At 39.5% G+C, this 17,028-nt stretch overlaps 2 protein-coding genes across 6 annotated transcripts; one reads left to right on the top strand and one right to left on the bottom strand.

Moving 5' to 3' along the window:
- Positions 1-203: 203 nt before the first annotated feature.
- Positions 204-5,622, top strand: zgc:158260 (uncharacterized protein LOC571389 homolog). 3 transcript variants are annotated; one of them, XM_042420561.1, is made up of 5 exons: positions 204-335; positions 2,983-3,150; positions 3,742-4,090; positions 4,198-4,312; positions 4,418-5,622. In XM_042420561.1, the coding sequence occupies exons 2-5, from the start codon at positions 2,990-2,992 to the stop codon at positions 4,450-4,452; spliced, it is 660 nt and encodes a 219-aa protein (XP_042276495.1). In that variant the 5' UTR covers positions 204-335; positions 2,983-2,989; the 3' UTR covers positions 4,453-5,622. The 3 variants fall into 3 exon arrangements, with proteins under 3 accessions (XP_042276495.1, XP_042276496.1, XP_042276494.1); XM_042420560.1 differs by lacking the exon at positions 204-335 and adding an exon at positions 573-1,125 and having other exon boundaries at positions 2,983-3,117; XM_042420562.1 differs by lacking the exon at positions 2,983-3,150.
- A 93-nt stretch (positions 5,623-5,715) lies between these two features.
- On the bottom strand, positions 5,716-16,991 carry LOC121903480 (coiled-coil domain-containing protein 158-like). 3 transcript variants are annotated; one of them, XM_042420549.1, is made up of 23 exons: positions 16,530-16,991; positions 16,342-16,399; positions 15,878-16,026; positions 15,615-15,706; positions 15,317-15,426; positions 14,916-15,237; positions 14,752-14,807; positions 13,288-13,398; positions 13,037-13,118; positions 12,711-12,830; positions 11,775-11,972; positions 11,420-11,656; positions 11,135-11,303; positions 10,455-10,607; positions 9,905-10,017; positions 9,190-9,348; positions 8,532-8,624; positions 8,226-8,348; positions 7,693-7,856; positions 7,315-7,377; positions 7,037-7,101; positions 6,323-6,470; positions 5,716-5,806 (listed from the first exon to the last, which is right to left on the bottom strand). In XM_042420549.1, exons 1-22 carry the CDS (start codon positions 16,660-16,662, stop codon positions 6,364-6,366), a joined length of 2,877 nt encoding a protein of 958 aa, XP_042276483.1. In that variant the 5' UTR covers positions 16,663-16,991; the 3' UTR covers positions 5,716-5,806; positions 6,323-6,363. The 3 variants fall into 3 exon arrangements, with proteins under 3 accessions (XP_042276483.1, XP_042276481.1, XP_042276482.1); XM_042420547.1 differs by having other exon boundaries at positions 15,534-15,706; positions 16,530-16,990; XM_042420548.1 differs by having other exon boundaries at positions 15,534-15,673; positions 16,530-16,990.
- Positions 16,992-17,028: the final 37 nt, after the last annotated feature.

Below are 17,028 nucleotides of genomic sequence, written 5' to 3'. Positions count from 1 at the left end.
GTAAATGTTTTTGTCGTAGGATGGCGAAGTCATGACCCGCCCTACTCTGCCTCTGATTTGGCTAATACTCGTTGCCTCCAACCGTTCGGTTGGTTAGGTTTAGACATGAGGAATGAGATTGGTTAGGGTTAGGGTAAGAATATCAGGGTCAGCCAATCAGAGGCAGAGTAGGGCGGGTCATAACTTCGCCGTCCTAGGGAAAAAATATCGCTGCCTGGGACAAGTTAAAGAAAAATTTATGCTAGTTAGCTCTAACTTGAACTCATTAAGTTACTAATTGCTTCTTACTGATGAGAAGCAATGGAGACAAAAAGCACACGGCCAATCTTCCCTTGGTGAGTGGCAAAGTCTTTCTTTTGGGGGTAAATATAAAGTGAAGTCTTTATTTTGGCTAAATTAGTGATTAGCAGTCGTTTCCTTGGTGAATACCAGTGGTGGTCTAAAGTATTTATAACACCTAACGTTACTTTGTTAAAAGTAGAAACACAATGTAAAAATATTCCATTAGTCCTGTATTGAACATTTTGCTTAAGTAAAAGTATTATCAGCAAAATGGAGCTACTTAAAGGTATCATAAGTAAAAGTAGCCTCCTCATATGCAGTGTTTTATTATTAATATTAGTATTTCATTTATAGCAATGTCTTAATGTGTAAGCCTTCATTTTTAGCTAATTTTAACTACTTTTCATACTTTTGGGTAGTTTCATCTAACGTTATAACATTGCATCAGATTTTATAAGATGATTATGTTTTATAGGCTATGTAAAATCTTAATCTGCAAAGTCACAAGGAGTAACTACAGCTGTCGGATAAATATTTTCCCTCTGAAATGTAGTGAAGGAGCAGTATTAAGTTAAGTACAAGTACTTCAAAATTGTATTTAATTATGGCTACATAGATAAATGTGCTGTCTACCACTGTGATACACTGCCTACCATACCAGCTATAATAAAGACACTTTTTACATGAGCTATATATGAAAATGTTATGGAAAATTACTTTAATCCTTTATAGCCGCTCTGTCTGTGTCCGATCACCTGATCTAACCAGCACGAGAATGGAAAGATGGAGTGACATCAAGGAAGGAATGAAATGCTTGGAATTCAGGATGGGAGGAAACGGAAAGTCAGGAATAGATAAAACAAACATATTCCCCTTAATGACTGCAGTCATGTACAGATAACTATCCAAAATAGTCACCGAGCTGCTTCATTTAGACTTTCATGTGTATGTCAAAGAGCAGCAGGCGGGTGTATTTCTGTTTCTGTTGAGGAGAAGTGATGCAGCTGGACTCCCTCTGTTATGGTTAAGAAAACAAAAAAAATGACAAACAACACTAACACACCTCAGGACAAGAGAAATGTTGTAAAAATAAAAATAAATCTGACACAGAACTGTGGAATCACCAGCAAAAATTGAGAATCTGAAATAGGAGTGGGAGATATTAATAAAATCTTCTATAACAGTGTATGTAATCTTATATCATGATACTGACTTTCTGGAAAGTAAATTAAGAAACTTTATCGTTAAAATAAGAAGATAGGATTTTCTGTTTTTGCTAATCCATCAGTTTAAATACAAAACAAATCAAGTTACTTCATATTGCTGCAGTAATTGTATCAAATATTGATATAAAACAATCCTGTTAATTCATTTGTAACATTGCTCACAATGGCTTAACACACCCAGAGATGTTAAAGGGATAGATACCTCGCTATAAATGACACAGTTTATACTATGCAGAGTATTTACATAGTACTGTATTCTATGTTATTTAGACTACATATTGTCAGATTGCCCAACCTTAACCTTTACATACCGTTCATATTCAGATCCTTTACACTATCGCCTCATAATTAGTCTCTAGACCAAATTTCTGAACCACAAAACTATTTTTCATTCATTATTAGTCATTAATAAACAGGTGATTAATCCTTAATGAAGCTTTTGGAGAGTAGAGAGAATATATTCTTCAGGTTTTACGCTATTTGTTTATGTAGAATAAACATTCACAATCACATTATATTATAGTCTCGTGTTACCTGAAAAAGTAACGTCCTGGTTTTTCAATGAAATGTATTGACTTTGAAGAATGCAGCAAAAAAATTTTTGAATAAATACGAGACAAATTTAACCCGGAACACTCTCTGTGTACAAAAATGTATATGGGCTGCACAAAATAAAATAAAAAATTGAAATACTTCCATTTTTGTTTATTCTGGGTCACTTTAGGAAAAGGCATAAAAATTCAGATTAAAAAAAAAAGTTTGTTTTGTGGTGTTTTTACTGCTCTCAAGTGAAAAAATTAGTCAAATTTGACCTGAACAGTGTGTAAGCTGACTCCCAAATATTCTGTGAAAAGCTGATATTAATGGCTAAAAAAAACCAACCTCCAATTCCTTTCTCCTCTGGCCAGTGTAGACCTACAACTAATACTATCATTGTGAAGCCTGTAACATGTTTTGACAGTGTCAGGAGGTGTTAAGACAATTTTATGGTTCATTTTTGAAGGCACAGTTTGTAATCCTGCTTTCATTATCCAGATGTTCCCATTACAGTATTTTGTCTATCCATGATATCTTAAATCTTGCAGTCTTGAGTAGAACTACCAGAAAACACAGTCTTTCATTGCAAATCATAAGTTTACCTGGTGGAAACTGGGAAAAAGGAAGTTACAAAGGGCTACTTTAGGGCTACCTTGGGTAGAAACAGTGACACTTGACCTGAATTCAAACTGCTCGTTGATGCTGCAGAATATGACACTGCTATGAACTAGACTACTCTTGCAAAAACTGTGAAAGTATAGAAAGAACATTCATCTATCTATCCATCTATCTGATCTCAGCAGAATAAACTCATTTGTGAAACAAGACACCGACTTTATGTGAAACAACATGAAAAGACGACACATCAAAGAAGTCTGAATTATTCTCAGGCCCTTGATGGAGAATATAAATCGTCTTATCATCTCCTTTTCGTCAGATACACGATGCAGAGAAGGATCTTCAGCAAGTACAGGCTGAGCGTCCAACTGGCAAAAGATAAAGGCAGATATAAAAAGACAACTCAGAGAGCAACGCTTTGTGGTCGAGGAGGCAGCGAGGTTGAAACAGAAATGTACTTCCTGTTCAAATACGAAGCTCAAATACAGTAAAGTTCTGCTCATCCTAGAAGTGAAATAGAGTCTATTTTTTTCCATTTTGAACATTTTAAAATCTTCTGAGTTGAAGGAAAAACGGCTGCTTTTGTGGTCAGATAATGTATATCTGCTACTATAAAAGAGTCACGTGAAATTAATTATGTGATTCGTTAATTGAATCTACTTTTGATAGTTTGAGTTTCTTGATTTACACACTCAAACTGTGTTTCAGTTGCTCTTTCTTTGTGGTTGTACATAACTTTTTTTTTAAAATCTTATGATAAACTAATAATTTTGAGACACAGTGTGACTAATAAAAAACAAAAACATTATTTCTACAGAGAGATGCTCAGAAGTGACTGTACAGTGACCTTATTACAGTGTCTGCGTTAGTATCCCTGAGGCGAGGCTCTATTTCTACTGCTCTCATACTGCTGTTTACTTGAAAACTACCCTTGTTCATCATTATCTTTAACTTGTATTCTTATTATTTTACACTTTTGGTTCAACTCGTATGCAAAGAGTGGTTTGTCAACTCTGACAAGTAAAATGAAGTGAGTTATTTGATTGTATTACTAAAGCTCTTCTTTGTAAATTCTCAGGTACAAGGAGAGGTTGCAGAACAAGTATCGTAAAGTCCCGACCAACAAGCTGACCTCGGTCAACAGTCGCTGGTGTTTTGTTAACATGAGGAGCCTCGATGGGTTAAACGAAAGCCCTCCGAACCTATCCGGCACCCAGAGAGGCGTCTCACCGGTTATCTTCAACGGCACTCCGAACAACACCTCCAATCAAACGCCTCAAAAGCGCATCTCTAAAACGCACGCTTGCTTCTCAAAGCAGATGATTCGTAAGCAAATCCGCAGAGAGTATGTGGCCGGTTTGGAGGAGAAACTCACTCAGCATCCTTTAACCCTGTACCCACATTACAAGGACCACATGTCCCCAGAGGTGGGTGGGGACACCAGAATAGATGAGTGAATGAGGCCTTGAACGAAGCAGAATAAGTTCATCTTGTGTTGACAACATATTTTCATGGTCTGTTTTTATTTCCCCAGTTATTTAATAAGCTGGCAACTGTTCTAGACCCAGACGTGTGCGTAATCAGCTCCTCTGCATTTCCTGCACCTGCATTAGTGGAGGAGGAGGAAGGAGGAAACTACACAGAGCCAAGTAAGGCAGTGGTGGACAGAGCAAAACAAAAAAGTCCTGCCAGTAATATGCATAGCTTGGTACAAATAACAAATTAATTATCCAAACCCTTTTTTCCACCAACAGTACCTGACAGCAAACAAAGCAGAATGAGGACATGAAGTCTCTGTTTTTCCGGACTTCACACAACAACCAATGTAATGTTAAAATGATCATACGAGCGACTTTTGTTTGACTCCTAAAGGACAAAGAGACTAATACTGAATCCACCCTCCTGGGACATTTTGACAGCGGCCTTCAAGACTCTTTGTCAACAACTTTCGCGATTCAAGACGAGAACGCACACAGTTTCTCACGTCAAGCTACAAACAGGCAGCACGGTGATGTTTTAAAAGCAAAATTAAGTACAAAAAGAGCATGTAAGTCAAAACAGTGTTGACCCTCTACTCAAAAATATGTCTTTCATCGTGCATGTTTGAGCTTCACTGTGCAGAATGACGTACGTACAGTTTGACACTAGAAGGCTGTTATCACATTTATCTGCTGGAAGAGGAATGTTTCTCTGAGCTCACCTTAGATATGATTTTAAGACATGTACCGACAAGCGTGATCTGTGGCATCACAACTAGTTTAGAGCCAATCGTGGTCCAGAATGCAGCTTACGCAAGTGTGATGTGGAAACGTGAAGCCTCCAACACACATATACTGAGAAAGGACTTTACAGTGAAGTAGGGGACGTCTTGTGTCCAGCAGTTAAACTTCTGAAATGAAATACAGTATATTTACATGTTCATAGACTCTGGATCTTAAATGAGATCGAAGGAGTAGGGTTTTTTTTGTTTGTGGTTTGTCAAACTGCACATTTATCATTCTGCACAGTGGAGCTCAAACGTCCAACGGAAGTAACAATAAGCAAATCATATTTTTAAGAGGAGGGGAACTGAGGACTAAACCGTCTGCCACAAAATCTCAAGACAATTCATGTCCCTTTAACATCCATTCAACGTTCTGTATGAAACAGTTGGTTTGTTGACGAGATGAGGAGCTGAAACAGATGTATGGAACCGAAACTGTCAGGAGATATGTAATCTACAATGGACCAAGAGCGTCAAAGGTAAAAGACTATACAGAGAGAGGACCAGTGTGTTGTTTCAGTGGAACGCACAGCATCTGAATACAGGAAATGCAAAAACGTGGAAAAGAGAAGTTATATGTTATTGTGGTTTCTGAGTTATCTCTTCTGAGAAGGAAAAAGAAACTCAGAACACAAAAGATGGTTCATCATTGTGAACTATTTCTATCCATTTGCATCACTTGTTATACTGTGAATACTGTATAAAGTAAATGTAGGATAAACATCAATTATATAGAATATACTTAATTGGCAACATTGCTCCTTTGAAATAAGTGCTTGAACACTTTCATTTAAAAAGAAAAAACTTTATTTACACAATAAATCACTGAAATATATTTATGAAACCTTCTTTTGGCATCCAACTTCATCTGGTGAGCTTGCTGCAAGACAAACAAAATGACAAAATTAATTCTGAGGTATGAGATTACACAGATTATGATTCATACATAGATTATGATCAATACATAGATTATGATCAATAACATTTACACAATTTCAGTTAAGTCTGGGAACTGCTGAATGAACAAACAGGGACTTTAGTTCGTTCATTACATCATCTGAACACCTGAGACTCGTCCTGTGACATTTCTTGCAGTTATGATAAAATTGATATGTCTGTTTGAAGTTTTTGACTTTTGTGTGGATGTTGCCAAGTTTTATCTCAAAGTTCAGTCTGACTCTGTTATCTCAGCTTCTGGAGGAGCAACTGAACTGATCCTGTATCATGAAAAAATAAAAAATAAAACAAATGACTCAGTCGAGTCGGTGGAGGCGGGAGGACTTTCATAGCTTTTATTCCCACCACAACGTAATGTCGCAGTTTTATTTAAATAAGTGTGTTCAAACACAATGTATCACACTGTGTTCGTAGTGATATGACAAACAAAACAACTTACTGGTAGAGGAGCCAGCCTCAGGACTGTGTGTTGTGTCATTGTTATCTGTTTGGGTCAGAGGTCAGGAGAGAGTGCACAGGAGACCTGCGGCCCTGTGATTGCAGCTTTGGGGAGGAAGTGTACTTCGCTGGACTTAATATTAGATGACCTAGAAAAGCCATAATGTCGATGTTAGAGAATAAAATAGTGATACATGCGAAAATTCTTTCATTTAACTTGGTCGATCTTATGTAACGTTGCAACAAAGTATTTTCATTATCAGTGAATCTGCAGACAATTTTCTAAATTAAACGATTAATCATTTGTTTCATAAAATATCAGAAAATAATGAAAAACCCATCAAAGTCCAAGGTGACATCTTCAAATTGCCTGTTTTGCCCGACCAATAAGTCAAATCTCAAAGAAAATGAATTATTAAATACTTAAAACTGGGAAAAGCAGGAAATCCTCACATTTGAGAAGCTGGAAACACAGAATTATTGCTAGTTCTGCTTAAAAAAATAAATGATTAATCTATCAAAATAGTTGCTGATTACTTTTCTGTCAATTTACTAATAAATTAATCAACTAATTGTTATGTTGTATGGCAGATGAACACCATTTTTATGAAAGGAGTAACAAGAAATTGAAATATACACTATATATACACCGAATGGAAAAAAAGGGAACACTTCATTGGATTGCATGAAAATGACACTAGTGATGAAGACTCACTCTCACTGAAGGAGTTGTTTATCGTTTTCCCGTTCAGCTCAGCTGTCTTCAGGAAATGCGGCTCACTGTACACAGCGTACGCACAAACACACACACACACACACGCATTACAACACATTACACAGCCTGTAGCACTTAGCGGCGCCTTGCATGTTGCATGAGCGGTAAATAGGTCACATGGGTCGATGGTGTGACCGTCTCGTAGCTTCAAGACAAATTGTGCTCAGGGCCTTCAAACAAAAACAAGAGCTGGTTGTGCTGGGACGCTCCCCTCCTACCTGCCGCAGGTCTTCCTTCTGAATCTGGTGCCAGCTTTTCCTTCTTCGGGCTCGTCAGTGCTGCTGTAGTAACGGGAATATCAAAACATACAGTGAGACGTCACAGAAGAACATATCACATTCCAACATAGATTAAACTGTACAAGTTCAACAGCTTGTTTATTCTTTTCAGAGTGCAGTACAGTACAAGTAATGAATCACAGTGTGGTCAGTGAAACCACTCGTGTATGGAGATCCCCCCCCCCCCCCTCCCCTTCCCTCAAATGACTTCCTGCTCACTTAGTAGCATCACATGATTTTCAGATGTGACCTTGTGACCTGAGCTAGCCTAAGGACGAAGCTAATCCTTCCAGCGTGTGGGAATGGAGCCAGACGTACAATGCGTTTCTGTGCACTCTCTCCGGTGCGGACCTCCTCCTGTGGAAGCTGCTGCCAGCGGCGCTGTTATCGGTGTGTGGTCTGTGGTTCTCCGAAATCACTCCTCGCAGCTCTTTGACGAGAGACCTGAGCTCGCGGGTGGGGCTCTCCTGCTGCTCCTTTGACTTCAGCAGCCAAAAAGGAGGACAGAGGAGACGGAGACAATGTCAAAACACCGCTGTAGTGATGTCAATACCATAAACAAGAGAAACCAGAGAATATCTCACACAAACCGTTTCTGTGAGAATCTTTTATAATGATAAAAGTCACATAAACTTGTATTAGCAGTGTGACACTAAATAAAATAAAACAAACAAGCCATATTTCACTGTCTGGTTTCTCTCTGTGCCGCAGGAATGTAACGCCATGTATGTTTTTTATTTAAAGGCCTAGCAGATGTGCTGAGCTTGTGTCTGCGCAGCCAAATAAACAATGATTCACACATGCACTTGATGGGCCGGAGTCATGGGAGATAGGCGAGATATAGGGAGTACCTTCATCTGGGTGTTGGAGACGTGCTGGGAGGAGGGTGGAGCAGTGAGTGCAGAAGGGGTCGCAGAGTCCAGGACAGGTGGAGTTAGATTCAGAGCAGTGCGCAAATTTTGACCTTGGAGTTCCTACAGCAAAGATAAAATGGGTTATATCTCAAGATATCTCATGAAAGTCATACATAGAGTCTAATTAGATCAAGATGTTACTATCACACATGCGGAACGGAGAGAAAACAGTTACATATACACTATATACTGTACATAGATTTAAAAAAAAAGACTGTGCTATTTGTATGTGATAAGCTTTACCTTCAAGTCCAGGGCATGTTTGAGTTTCAGACGGAAAAACTCTTGCTCCTGCAGCTGGATAAAATCCTGACAGTCTGTAAAGCTCTCTGACATCTTTGGTAAGATACAGAGCATATGAAACAATAACACAGTAATAGAGACAAACAGAGTAGAAAGAGAACAGAAAAACACTGATATGGTTCTTTTTTTATCTGAATTTATAAACTCAAACTTTGTTCCAGGGGGAGATAACATTGATAGCGAAACTTGTAATAAGTTATTCAGATATTGCTCATATGTCTGTTACCCTTTTGTGACCTTTTCTAACCATATACTGTTTGGTGCAAATTACGCCTTCATTAGTCATCTGACAGGAGAGAAGTAACACCAAATGATAGTGGAGAATGATACAGAATAAAGATCCCTGGCTGGACTTGAACTGCAGACATTGTGGTTCATGGTCGGCACTTAAACCTCTAGGTTACCCCAACCGTATGTTTTTGAAAATTGAATTTTAGTATAAATTCTGATTCTTCGTTGTTGAAAAAAAAATTCATGGATTTTTTTCTAAGTATTGGTGTGTGCCGTTTTGAATTCTTGGAAAACTGTATGTATGTCAGTCTTTCATTTCATTTGGTGGTGACAAAAATGACTAACATTTAGTGTAAATAAGCGGCACCTTGTGAAGGATTGACTCCAGCTTGCTGATCCTGTCCCTCAACTGTTTATCTTTGGAGTGAAGGGCCTCCAACTCATTAGCAAGTTGTCTTTTCTCCTCCCTGACGAAGGCAAGCTCCTGGAACTGACGCTGGTTCTCCTGGTTCTGGTGGTGCTTCTCCTGGATGGGGAGAACATAGAAATGGAGAAAATGGTGAAACAATACCAGCATCTGAAATATATATGTTTTTTGTGGGACTGAGAAATGTTGTCTCGGTAGAACAAATTGGAATTTTCCAAGCAAAAGCACTACAGACGTTAAAAGAACTTAACGATTTAATATAGCTACTCTGCTTTGGAAGCACTCAAATATGGTTACTGCTTCATTTCTACCTGAGTAAGAGCCTGTTGTGAAAGATACAAGGTTAGCAGTTTTTCTTTTGTGACTGATCTGAGACATCAGGATCTCCATGAGGTGAATGTCTAACTTAATTTATCTTGTCTGCTGTTCAGGCATTCAGGGAAAACCAACACAATAAAGTTTCTGATGTAACAGTCCATTTTGCTGACTGATAGTTGCAGGGGAGCAAATGTACATAATTTCATCCAAACAAAAATGAAGGAATATGAATGTTACAATTAATGAAAAACTACATAGTAAAATAAAATTACTAAAAAAAAGTAAAGTTAAGTAAAGTGAAGACTCTACACAAACAGCGGTACATCGAGCTTTTCACCTGATACAGCTTCTCCATAGTCTCCTCCAGATGTTGGATTCTGCCATGCAGAGAGTCAACCTGCTCTCTTCTGGCAGTGATCTCTTTCTGCATGCCCATGGCCACTTGAAGGCCTGACTTGGAGACAAACACGTGAGAGAGAAACACAGACAGACAAAAAGAAGGCAGTGAGGTTATCAAGTGAGAAAGAACATCATGAACATAATATGTATATATATAAGAATATGAATCACAGGGCTTTGATCCTGGACAGTCTTTGTACACATCAAAGTTGTGTGTTAATGGTTACACGTGTCAGATTATATCTCTCAGTCTGGGATACAGCAGGAGGAGGACATTGATTAATTTCTTTGAAATTTACTGATAAGTTTTGTTCTCAGGAGTGTCGACATTCACAGATTTCATTAAGATCCAAAATAATTCACTGTTATCTGTACACTTGATCAGAGTGGATGTAAAACGAAGAGATTTCATCCAAACAGGACAGATGTTTCTCTGTACATGAGATCTTTTAATTAAGTCTCCGTTTAAATTATGACTTGGATCTAACCGTGTCCATCAGTTCCTTCCAGGGTCCTCAGGGTGCTCCTGACCTGGTCCAGATCTGCCTGGGCGTTCCTCAGCTGACTCTGAAGCCTCAGCACCACACCCTCGTGCTCCTCGTTCTTACAGCTGTGGAGCCTCTGCAACTCCTTGTGCTCCTCTGAAAACGCGCCCGCAAAAACACATGCATTATATCCGCAGAGAGAGACACACACACACACGTTAACACATAAGCAAACACGCGCATCAATAGAAGGGCTTGGTTGACAATATAAACATACCAAACATGGTTCTTTGCTTTCTTAACACAGCAGGACAAGAAGATCATTTGATTTAGCAAAAAAACGTGACAGCTGGACTTTTTCTAGAAACAGCACTGTGGTGATCTATAATTCCTAGAGATTGGAAGGACTAGTTTTAGTCGTCCGCTGTTCGAAGGTAGCAAAAGTCCTACAGGCCGTAGTGGTTGCTTAACTTCACATCATACAAAATGGTGAAAATTCACAGTCAGAATATTATATTTTTAGTGGTAAGTATTAAATTATGCAGGAGTTTGTCCCTTCCCAGCACAAGGCTACCAGCTGTCTTCTAAGAACAGTTGCGTTTGGTTTTATAACTAAAGTTTGCATCATATGATGGATATGAGCCTCCAGTGTGGTGATGAACATTCAGTGAAGCTCAACTCACTAGTGAGGGTGAGTAACTGCACACGCTGCACCTCCAGCCGGGTGCTGAGCTGCTGTTTCTCCAGCGTCTCCTCCTGAACACGCTGAGTCTGCTCCGTCACGGAGGCCTGTAGCTGGCGCCTGTCGTGCTCCGCAGCTGCCAGGTCTGACTTGTGTTGGTCTAACTCAGCCTGATGAGGAGGAAAGAAGAAAGACAGAGGTTAGCGATGGTGTAAAGCGCTACACCGGGTATACAAAAAGTTTACTTCTGGGGTTTGATATTTCATCAAATTGTCTTGCTGCTAACCCTGAGTTGCTGAATCTCCAGTTTGTGCTGGTTGAGCTGGTTGCTGAGGAGGCTGTTCTCCTGGTGAAGGCTGTCGATGGTGCGGCCGTGTTGCGCTGTCGTCTGGGTGCTGTTCTCCATCTGCAACCTGAGAAATTCTATCATCTTGTCTCTTTCACTCAGTTTCAGCCTCAGTGTCTCTCTTTCTGTATGCAGGATCTGGCACTGGCTCTGAGCGTCTTCCAACCTGGCAAGGTGCTGAAAAAAAAAAAAATTAAACTTGAATTCAATGAGCAATCAAAAACAGGCATGTAGTTATCAGATCAAGGTACTGATGATGATAGTAAGGATAACACACACTGTAAAGGTGTGTTACCTGTTTGGCTTCTTGCTGCTTGCGCTGGAGTTCCTCCTCCTGGGATTTCTTCCCCTCCTGGGCCCTCTGCTCAAGCAGGGCCAGGAGGCGGCTTTTCTCCTCCCCAGCTCTGTGAAGCTGCTCCCTGGCCACCTGCAGCTGTCCTCTCAGGGCCTTCACCTCCTCCCGGAGCTCACACTGCTGCTGCTCACCGCACCTCTGGGAGATAAAGCACAGTGGCACAGTCGGTTGGCTGTATTTAAATGGGCAAGAAATCATCTTTTAGCAGTGTGAAGGAATATAATCTTAATGACGAGAGAGAAACCGGTTTGACATTTCACCTCTTGTTATTCTTGCATGGCTGACGGACCAAGCATTCTTTAAACAAACTCTACTGAACATTGACGCTTGATTCTGCACGCCCACGTGGATGTAAAGACGATGAAGTTTGAGCAGTGAAATGGTAGAAATGCCACCAACATGAACAGATACATTGGACTTTATTGCAAGGGTATGAACAGCTTGTTTTTTTTTTTTACTGAAGTATGAATTATGTGATAAAAATATAACTAAAACTGTCTTTTTCATTGACTTTTCTCTCAAAATTTCCGTCAGCTAAAATAAGTCGCAAAATCGCTGCACCATGACACCGGTGCCTCCACCAGCAGTAAATGTATGTTGCACTAGGACAGGAAGTGTGGTTTCAGTCAGTGAAACCCGCCCCCGAACCTGAGCCTCCGTCTGAGCCTGGCAATCCTCTTTGACTGTGTCTTAAGCTCTTTCACCAGCAGATTACACACCTCCAGCTTGTTATGCAGCTCCAACATAATAAGGCTGCATTTAACTTTAGTATCGCTCAAATTACATCATGGGAAATAAACCTGACACTGCAGTTGCCACTTTAAACAGCGTCCTTTAATGTTATGAAAAACGAATCTTGGGAATCAGTTGCAGCACCTTAAGATGGCCGAGCTGGGACTGAAGCTCCTCGGTCTGTTGTATCGATCGTTCTTTTTCTCTCTGGACGTTCACCAGCTGCGACTGAGCCTGAAGGAGCCGCTGCTCCAGACGACTAACCTACAACGTCAAAAGTCACATTTACAAACCAAAAAACAAGTTTTAATTGCCGTTCTGAATTTGAAAAACTCTCCCTTTTTCATGACTAGATAGGAGTTTCTAACTCTGTTGCTACTCTAGTGGAGTGTATAAAATGTATCTGGTTAATATGAACATTTAACAGCTCCAGTGACTCATTGCTCATAATATTTTACATACTTCCTTACCATATCTTTATGGCTGGAGAGAGTTGACTCCAGCGCACTGACCCGACGCTGGTGCAATGATGCCTGTCCCTCTGCAAGTTTCCTGGGAATAAGAATGAATGTTTAAAAACTTACTATGATTTATGACACACAAATTCATGTCTGATCACTACAGTAACAGGACTTATAGTGTGATTAAATGCGCACAACGACCGCTGATTAATAAACTCGACCAAATAGATTCATATTTGTAAATCTATGTGAACACTTACCTCAGCAGCTCCAGTTTGACACTTAAGCTGACGCCGCTGTCTTTGGATAAACTCAGTTTTTCGGTCAACATCGCCATCTCCTGGCCAAGACTCACAATCAGCTGTTCCATTCTAAGACAGTGATGTGTAGAGTTTAGAGGGCAGGTTCACAATTTTTCAAGTTGATCTTAAAACAGCAGTCAGGAGCACAAATTAACATTAAAATTGTTTTTTTTCTTGCCATAATCATTCCTCCAGTTCATACTGACCATTAGAAGTTCCCTTTATAATGCACTTACAATGTAAGTGATGGGGGACAAAATCCATAGTCGTCCTCCTGTGCTAAAATGTATTTAAGTTTATCTGAAGCTAATATGAAGCTTCAGTCGTCCAAATGAGTCAAATCAAGCAGATATCTTTCAACATTACAGTCTTTTTAGTGCCAAGTTCCTCTTTTTGTTGCTATACTTCCACCGCAGCTCAACAGGAAACACAAAGAGGGAATTTGATGCTAAAAAGACTGTAAATGTGGCAGATATCCACTTGATATGACTAACTCAGACTTCTGAAGCCTCATATAAGCTTCAGATAAAACTTTTAAATGCATTTTTGCACAAAGTGACTGTGGAAACACTGTGGATTTTGGCCCCCGTCACTTACACTGAAAGCACATTTGAATGGGATCTTTTAATAGCCAGTATGAACAGGAGGAATGATTACAGCGAGGAAAACCTCTTTCAGTGTTCAAATAGGCACCTGACTGTTGACAAGAACTTAAATTGTCTGTGAGTGCTCTTGCATTTACACTCACCAGCCACTTCATTAGGAACACCTGTGCAATCTAATACAACAGCTCTGCCATAAATTCTACTGTTATGACGCTTTCAGTTTTGTTGACATTGTCAGAAAGGTGATAATTCTACTTTATGTTTATTATTGAGATCGTAGTGGGTGGTGGTGGTGGTGGTGTACTGGAGTGCATCACATTGAATGGTGTTCCTAATATTTTGTTCCATTAACATACATGAGGGAAGCAAAATATTAGGAACACTTTTCAATAATTGCACTCCAGTACAGAATCACCACCACTCACTACAACTTCAACAATAAACATTAAGTAGAATTATCACCTTTCTGACAATGTCATCAAAAACTGAAAATGTATAAGTTTCGTAAAAGTAGAATTTATGGCGGAGTTGTTGTATTAGATTGCACAAGTGTTCCTAATGAAGTGGCCAGTGAGTGTATATCTGCCTCTAACAGTGAGATGACTCACTGATCAGGAAACACTCAATGACTTACGGCTAACGTGTGAAACTCTGTGATACTCTATTTTACACTTTCACATCCTTATTTAAACTATGAACTTAACCACTGGTTCAGAGGTGGCAATACGTGCTAAAAAAGCATGCATAAAACTGCATTACAAGAATAGAAATAAAAATTATTCAAAAATGTTGATATTAACATCTTTTTCTGATTTACCTTTCTTTTTGCTTATTTACTCCATTGCATTGTTCACTCCTCAGTTGTTCTATTGACTGACATAAAACAGATGAAAAATAAGAAATCAGATGAAAGCTTAAGAGGAGAAGTTTCTCAATCTAAACTACATTGAACATGATCTTAAACCGACTTCTATTTCTTACCAAAACAATATTCTCCTGTAGCTCGTCTGTCTCTTCATAATGATCCTCAGTTACATTCACAGGCAGGGGTCGCTGTCTTGGGATAGTGGCGGCTTTAGGACTGGTGATGGATTTGTGTCCACACTGTTTCTCATGGGATAACAGTGTATTGTACAAATCCTTTACATTCCGTTCCAGTGTCTCTACTTTCCTGCTAAGTGCCAACGCCTCATCCTCTGTTTCCTGCCGCTTCTGGTCCCCAGACCTTTTGATGTTTTGGATCTCCTCCAACATGCACAGCATCTTTTCCATCTGATCAACGTGTTTCCTCGAATCCTTCATTCTACATAGCAAAAGATCTGTGGGTCACAGTGATTTTAAACACTTTCATAACTCAAGTAAAATTTTATCAGCGTGTTCACCTGAGGTCAGACAGGACATCCTTCTCCATCTGGACTTTCTGCAGCTTGGTCTGCAGGTCCATGATGGCCTCGTTTAAACTGAATGTCTGTTGTTCATGTTGTTCACCGGTCTGTGTTTCAGAAGGTAAAATAATACACACATCAGAACACATCACTGCTTCAGTCATTTAGAAAGCATCAAACTATTATGATTCATGACTAAAATAAAACTTTGAACCTCGCTGAGCTGCAAATTAGACATCTGTTGAAGGCTGTCATCTAATACATTTTCCAACACCTCCTTTCCATGAACGCTGACCTCCTGGTTTAAACTATCCAGACCACAGACCAGAGGTTGAATCACTGCCTGCTGGTGGGCTGAAAGAATAGATGAATCCCCAAGTGAGTCGTCTGCAAAACAAGCAAGCAAGTTTAAAAATATACATGTTGAGGTTGTCGGTGTTAAGGGGCTGGTGAAACATGCTTTCATGCAACATGTACACAGGCTGGACTTCTGCTCTTTTTTCATCTGTCTGGCTGCTGCACATAAGCAAAATGTTGGATGAAGCTGTTTGCACTCACCGACATTAAACCCGTGGTTGTGGCCGCTGTGTTCAGGTGTGCTGCTGATGCCATAAGTGCAGCCAAACCTCTCCAAGGCAACTTTGGTGGCATTTTCCACCTCCTCCTGAAGTCTCTGGGTTTCCTTGGTGCGCCTATCAAGTTCCTCACTGGCAAGAAATAAAGGACTAACTTACAGATTAAATTTTACGACAGCCATCAATTTGTTTTTGTTGTATTTTTTGTTGTATGTTTTAATGTGGAAATTTATTTCATGGTTTAGTTTTTTTTTAAGATTCTATTATCTATTTTATGTTAAATGTTTTGTGTCTGTCTTTTAACATCTTAGGCTCACTTTGGAAATTAGTGTTCTCATTTTAATGTGGTATTTTTTAGATTGCTGTGTTTCCTTGATCCATTAATAAATAATTTAGCAAAATGAAATGAAATGAAATGACAGCGGTCTAAAACAGCTGCTAAGTTACCTCAACTCATCCAGCGTCAGACTGTTGAATATCAGCGGAGGACAGGTGTCACAGGTCTCTGTAGAGTAAGTTCAACAAATGACTTGTAAACTGAACAATTCAATAACATTACGTTAACGAAAAACGGGCACTTGGTAATCTAACTAACGTGCTGACAGAGAATTTCCTCAACTTTAACTTTCGCTCACCTGTTGTTGCTGCTGCTTGCAGGTTCATATGATGCGACGATAATTCTGTGTTTTCCAAATGTAAAACGTTAGCGCCATTGTTGCCGGAAAGCCCGATACTCTGAGGATCAGAGGGCTGAAACCTCGATGTCATTTCTGTTCACATTACTAGAAAAGGCATTTTATATAACTATTTACTATTTAGCTACATAAAATGACCGCTGCTCGAGACTAAGGCCACCAACTAACAAGCTATCGTTTAAGTTTCATCACCATGGGAACAGCATCCCTGGCTAACATAGCTACCGTTAGACCGCCGATAATTAGATGAGTTTGTGCGCTAATCGTTAGTTAACATTGTCTGGCTAGCTACATTACCCGGTATATATGGTTAAGTAGTTACTTGGTATGATTACATTAAAATTATAGTAAAAGAAACGTTGGCGCCGACCGTTTTAAACAATCCGTCAACATCCGCTTTTTTCCTTCGGTTTACTATGACGCAACCACGCAACGCAAA

The sequence above is a fragment of the Thunnus maccoyii genome, chromosome 9, assembly GCF_910596095.1.
Source record: "Thunnus maccoyii chromosome 9, fThuMac1.1, whole genome shotgun sequence".
Lineage (NCBI taxonomy): Eukaryota > Metazoa > Chordata > Actinopteri > Scombriformes > Scombridae > Thunnus > Thunnus maccoyii.
Note: the sequence above shows the minus strand (reverse complement) of the source record. Positions and strands in the feature narration are given on the sequence as shown.

Coding starts and splice junctions, on each gene's coding strand:
- LOC121903480 (XM_042420547.1), bottom strand. CDS start 16,662: ATGACATCGAGGTTTCAGCCCTCTGATCCTCAGAGTATCGGGCTTTCC. Junction 15,427..15,533: donor CTAATTTGCAGCTCAGCGAG/GTTCAAAGTTTT, acceptor TCTGAAACACAG/ACCGGTGAACAACATGAACA. Junction 12,831..13,036: donor TCTCCAGCCATAAAGATATG/GTAAGGAAGTAT, acceptor TTGACGTTGTAG/GTTAGTCGTCTGGAGCAGCG.
- zgc:158260 (XM_042420560.1), top strand. CDS start 977: ATGAAAATGTTATGGAAAATTACTTTAATCCTTTATAGCCGCTCTGTC. Junction 3,118..3,741: donor AGCGAGGTTGAAACAGAAAT/GTACTTCCTGTT, acceptor GTAAATTCTCAG/GTACAAGGAGAGGTTGCAGA. Junction 4,091..4,197: donor AGGACCACATGTCCCCAGAG/GTGGGTGGGGAC, acceptor TTATTTCCCCAG/TTATTTAATAAGCTGGCAAC.